The sequence below is a fragment of the Silene latifolia genome, chromosome X, assembly GCF_048544455.1.
Source record: "Silene latifolia isolate original U9 population chromosome X, ASM4854445v1, whole genome shotgun sequence".
NCBI classification, from domain to species: Eukaryota; Viridiplantae; Streptophyta; class Magnoliopsida; order Caryophyllales; family Caryophyllaceae; genus Silene; species Silene latifolia.
In genome coordinates, this window is record NC_133537.1 from 63219366 (window position 1) to 63224725 (window position 5360).

The 5360-nt window shown below is 37.3% G+C and overlaps 1 protein-coding gene across 1 annotated transcript; it reads right to left on the reverse strand.

The window, feature by feature from the left end:
* Positions 1 to 779: 779 nt before the first annotated feature.
* On the reverse strand, positions 780 to 5360 carry LOC141623348 (WD repeat-containing protein YMR102C). Its single transcript, XM_074439460.1, has 8 exons — positions 4670 to 5360; positions 3304 to 4345; positions 3098 to 3188; positions 2764 to 2921; positions 2619 to 2670; positions 2431 to 2510; positions 2234 to 2327; positions 780 to 1735 (listed from the first exon to the last, which is right to left on the reverse strand). Exons 2-8 carry the CDS (start codon positions 4159 to 4161, stop codon positions 1254 to 1256), a joined length of 1815 nt encoding a protein of 604 aa, XP_074295561.1. The 5' UTR covers positions 4162 to 4345; positions 4670 to 5360; the 3' UTR covers positions 780 to 1253.

Below are 5360 nucleotides of genomic sequence, written 5' to 3' on the forward strand. Positions count from 1 at the left end.
CAAACAATAAACACAAAGGATTAATAATGATAATGAAAATTAAGGAAAGATTAAGTAGTCTTACAACCAAAGATTACACCTTTGAGCCGGATTAAGAATAGGAGATTAGTTCTCCATAGTAGATCTAACCCAATCAAAAAGATGAATAATTCCCAGAATTACAACTTGATTAATTAAAATGCACATAAGATGTCTTAACCTAGAGGAAAACATCCTATATATAGCCTAACATAACCTAATAATCATGGGCTTAACATGGGCAAAGCCCGTAACACAAAACAGAACCAACCCAGAAAACTCGCACCGTGCGAGTTCCGGAGTCTGGAAACTCGCACCGTGCGAGAAAGGCCCTGGAACGCGTTTGTCAATCGTTGCTTTCTTGATCCTTGGAAGGCTTTCTCATGATGTTTTTTCAATGCTTGTTCTTGCCCCTTCCTATGATGCTTCTCTTCGTATCTTGGCACCTCAGTCTTCATTAGAAACCATGCTAAATGATAAAGCACTCGGAATTGGTCAAATGACGTTGAAATTGTCAAAAACCGTTACCAATGAGCTCCAAATGATGCCAAACAAGTGTAGAAATAGGAGCTCATCATGGCCTCAACAATGTCAAGTGAGAAGTATTATATACTAAAGTGTTGAATATACTAAAGTATTTATATGTTGAGAATCCACTAAATTTTTTTGAGGAAGTTCACAAAACCGAGCACAAGAATTCATACATGTAACATCACTGCTTAATTGGCATATACAAGGTGACAGGTGTACGTACAGCTAGCTTATACACAACATATCAGTAAAATCCATGTATAAACACTGAACTCGTCTCACTTCTGCAAATTTCTAGAAAAATGAAGACGAGCTAGAAGATATCTACATTCTACACTATCTGCCTAACAGTTTTTCTGAGGATGGGTTGTTTTGCGGGACATATCAGTCCTCTGTCCACTAACAACCCAAGCACCCTTTACATCGCAGAATTACAGCTGTGTGCCTCGACAGACGCTACTTTCAACATGATATAATATATCCAGAAATCATAAACATAAATATTTTCCCAAAACTGTTTTTTCTTTTTTTGTGGTGACGTACGTCCAGGGAAGATTGAATAACATCGCTCAATGACTTTACCCACTAAATTTGCTGATGGAATGGCTCCATAAGACAACTGTAACTCTGACACCGAAGTGCGTCGCACGTACCATATTTTACAAATAACACGGGTTTGGTTCGTCCTGCACCTTCAAACGTTTCTAAACCTTGACAGGGAGGCCATAATTATGGAATGTTTTGATCATCCCATCGCAGCTTGCTGTTACTATCACAAGCCCCCAAGCCGAAGAAACAGCTGCTGGACTTTTACTTTCCTCATGTGGTACATTGAAGATGGGGAGCCTATCTTCAGGCCATATTGCAGAACTCTTCGTTGAGAACAGACTACTCAAGGATGAACCAAGTGCTGCTTGGGCTGTAGAAGAAGCGTCATGCTCACTACTCCACACGGCTGAACCCACTGCTTTGGTTTCAGTACCAGACCACGATGCTGCGACAGAAACGCCTTCAGAGGTGAAGCGTTCACAAGAGCGATTAGATTTCTTATGCCTTGATGATGATGATGATATGTTTGGTTCATCATGATTCCACATGTAAACAGATGAATCCTCTCCCATGGAAACAATATGTCTTCTATTGATTGAAAATGATGCCGAGGTTTGACCACCTGACTTGGGAATACCTGAAATGAGAAATTTCAAAGAATTTAGATGAGTTGATTAGCCTATCAATATCAGTATTTAGTTATTTACTACCAAAGCGATTCTGATAACTTAATTTGGGACATTACTCGCGTATCTTCCATTTTAGGAATTCACAAACCTTCATAAGACTCATCACAACTGAGGCTTAATCCCAAAATTAACCAGGTCGAGGTAGTTACTTTTTCAGTTAGTAGATTTATGGATGTATAGATGGCCTCACAATATAATACAAACAAAACACCGTCTTTCAAGAGGCTGATTGGAAAAAACTATAATGATGTGTGCCAGGAAAAGAAGGTACATGGAATTAAACTGTCAATTCAGGGTTCCTATTCTTGCCTATTAGAAATAAATGACATAAGATGCAAACTATACTTATTCGTTAGTTATACCCACAAATTCATTTCCAATGAGAAGTGTAATGAAAAAGCATTTTCAACCTTATAATAGGAGACACCAATATGTCGGATCCCTACCTCGATATTTACAGACGAGACCACTCTTGTCAACTATCCGGAGTTTAGAATCTTCTGACATAACCATGACTTTCTGCGAATCCTCAGTGAAAAACTGCAGAAACCAGATATAATGAGTTTAGAACATCATGGACCGGGAATAATGAGAAATCATTGAAAGTTGAAAAGAACAAAAGGTATTCTAATTTAATACGAACCTGTATCCCTGTAATCCTTTTGGTGAATGATCTTTTGCTACTGTGAATTTGAATATGTGCACTGAGCTCCACCAGATTACCTACAACAGCATCCAGCAGAATATCAGATACGTATGATCGGACACATTCCACAAGTCGTGGGCAGCGAAAGTGATTAAAGTTGAGTTCTATGATGGTGGAATATATACCTTTTGTCTCATAAAATTGACAGGTGCCCATCAGAGAACCTACAACAAATCCCTGCAGGTAAAAAGGATGGACAGATTAATTTCTGGAAGAATTTCATACTTAAAAGGGAACAAATTTAGGATTTTTTTACAAGTTGAAACATACATGTCCATCAGGCTGGTAACACAAGGCTGAGACGGCATCTTTGACATCAGCCCAGTCGAGGACCCTCCTTGTTGACACTCCCCATATACGGACTTTCCCATCTATGGAGCCGCTGATGAAATAATGATCATCAACGGGATTGAATTGGACACATGTCACTGTTATCACCCAATAAAGCAGCTTAATTAGCAACATTAGTGTGAAAGAATACACGAAAACTTAGATGAGACGGTCTTATGCATGAGACCAGCTCACCAATGAGGAATAAACAAGTATTCGGGTTGGTAAGACTGACTCACACAAGACGCACTGCTACCACAAACACCGTACTCACCATAATCAGTGTGAAGGAAGGTACTGAGACATGTATCTGATCCAATATGCCACAACCGGACGGTTTTATCCATGGATGATGAAAGGAGATACTGAACATCATGTCAGAAAAACAGTTAAGAATTAAGATATCTATTGATAGAAATGCAAATGAAAGAAGCTTTATTAAATTCAATAAATACCAAGTTGGAAAAAAAAAAAACTCACGTTTGAATGAGACCAAGCCAGGTCTAAAACATCGCCATCATGGCCATGAAATTCATGCAAAGGATGTTCTTCAATTTGAAACATTTTATCAGGAATTACAACTGGCACTTTCACTTTCTTAACTCTTCCGAATCCAACTTTTCCGTCCCTTTTGGTGATTACCTCCTCCGGAAATCGATCAGGGCATGAATCAACGGATTTAACCCGCCATACCCGGACAACTCCATCTTGGCCACCACTTGCAAGGTACTGACCATCTGGACTAAATTTCATACTCCAAATAATCCCCTTGTGAGCTTTGATTTCCTGTGCTTCAAACAAGGCACTAAGCTCTTTCACTCTTTTTTTGTTCAAATGGACTTTCATGTATTTTCCGTTCTCCACCTTAGATTTACACCTTCCACTCATCCCGTTCCTCTTCCTCGTCATTTCTTTCCACCATTGCCCGATTCTCTTGTTGTGAGATTTACCACTAGATGTTGAAGGCAACAAAGTATCATCTTCATATTCAGTAACACCCATATCATGCCTCATTGGTTCATCTACAACCAATTTAGCCTGATCTCTGGATGATGAACAAGAGCTCGAAATAGACTCACCGGTTTCCACCATTGGCTCTAAACCGGTCTCTACTGAATTAGAATCATCAATACTCGACAATGGACTAGACTCAACAAATCCCATTTCCGACAAGAAACTATCTCGCCGCTCCTTGACACTCCTCAACTCATTCCTCCAAAATTCATACCTCAATGCTTTATTATGAACATTAGGATTATCTTCAGCTGAAAAGAGATCTAGAGAATCAAAGAACACATCTTCCACATCAGCACGTTCAACTACGTCTTGCATTTCCATTATTTTCTTATATCCCACCTCAAAATCAAATTTGAACTCTTGCTCTACTTATATGTCACTGAAATTCAAATACAACCCCCCAAATATAGCAACTTGCCTACAAAATCCCAACATTTAAGCCAGATTTCTCTACTAAAATCCAGGAGAAAACCAGGCAACTCTCCCGCGGTATATTTCCCAGAGTCTACAAAAAAAATTGAACACTTAAATTAAACTACTAATCAGTGTTTAAGAGGATGTTTAGCTCTTCTAAAGCTTCTTTTTATGCGTAAGATCCCAATGACGAAAACTTGATAAACAAATTGGAACATATATATAAATAAACACATTACTACAGTATCAGGGGAGTATTAATATGTACAGTATAAAAAAAGATCGTTTTATACCGTAGGACAGTCTTACACAATAATTACGGATATGTATGAACACTAATTGAAGTGTAATGCACTAATTAAGACATTAAAAGATGAACCAACAAGAAACAAGTTCAAAGGGGGTAATTGTTTACCTCGGATTTGCAGAAATCCATAAAAAACAGCACCGACCCTCCTATGATTGAGGGATTTTATTAAAGTCAAATATATTAATTTTTCCCCAAAATTTCTTAACCATTAAAATACAAACACCTCACAGTTTACCACCTTCAAGTGCTTTGCATTGAACTATATTAGTGAGAGAAAATGGCGGAGAAAGGAAAGTTCTTTGATGAATAAAGGGGGATGAATGTACTTCAATTCAATTAAAAACCCACAAATTTATGAACCCTAATCTCAAATTGGGTATATTCCCTTATCACTAATAAATTCCCAATTCTCAAAACCCTAATCTCAAATTGGGTAAAACTCAACTAATTTTGATTTTTTTTTTTTTGGGTTCCTTATTCAATTAAGGTGCAAATATTAAATGGGTTTTGAGCAAAATTAAAATTTTTAAAACTAATAAACTGTTCATGCAAAAACTATAATTTAAGAAACAATCATATCTAACTATCTAAGTTTAGATTGTAATTAACATGTTCTTCATCATTAATCAAAAATAAGACATTAATGGAGTTATTTAGCTGTAGATCTGTACTGGAATTCATTTTTAAAAATTTGCTTCAGATTGCCGTACTGTAAATTACTGACAGTTCTAGAAATAAAATGGAGGGTGTCTTTTCATATACTTGTATGGTTATCTTGAAACATTCTTTGATTTAT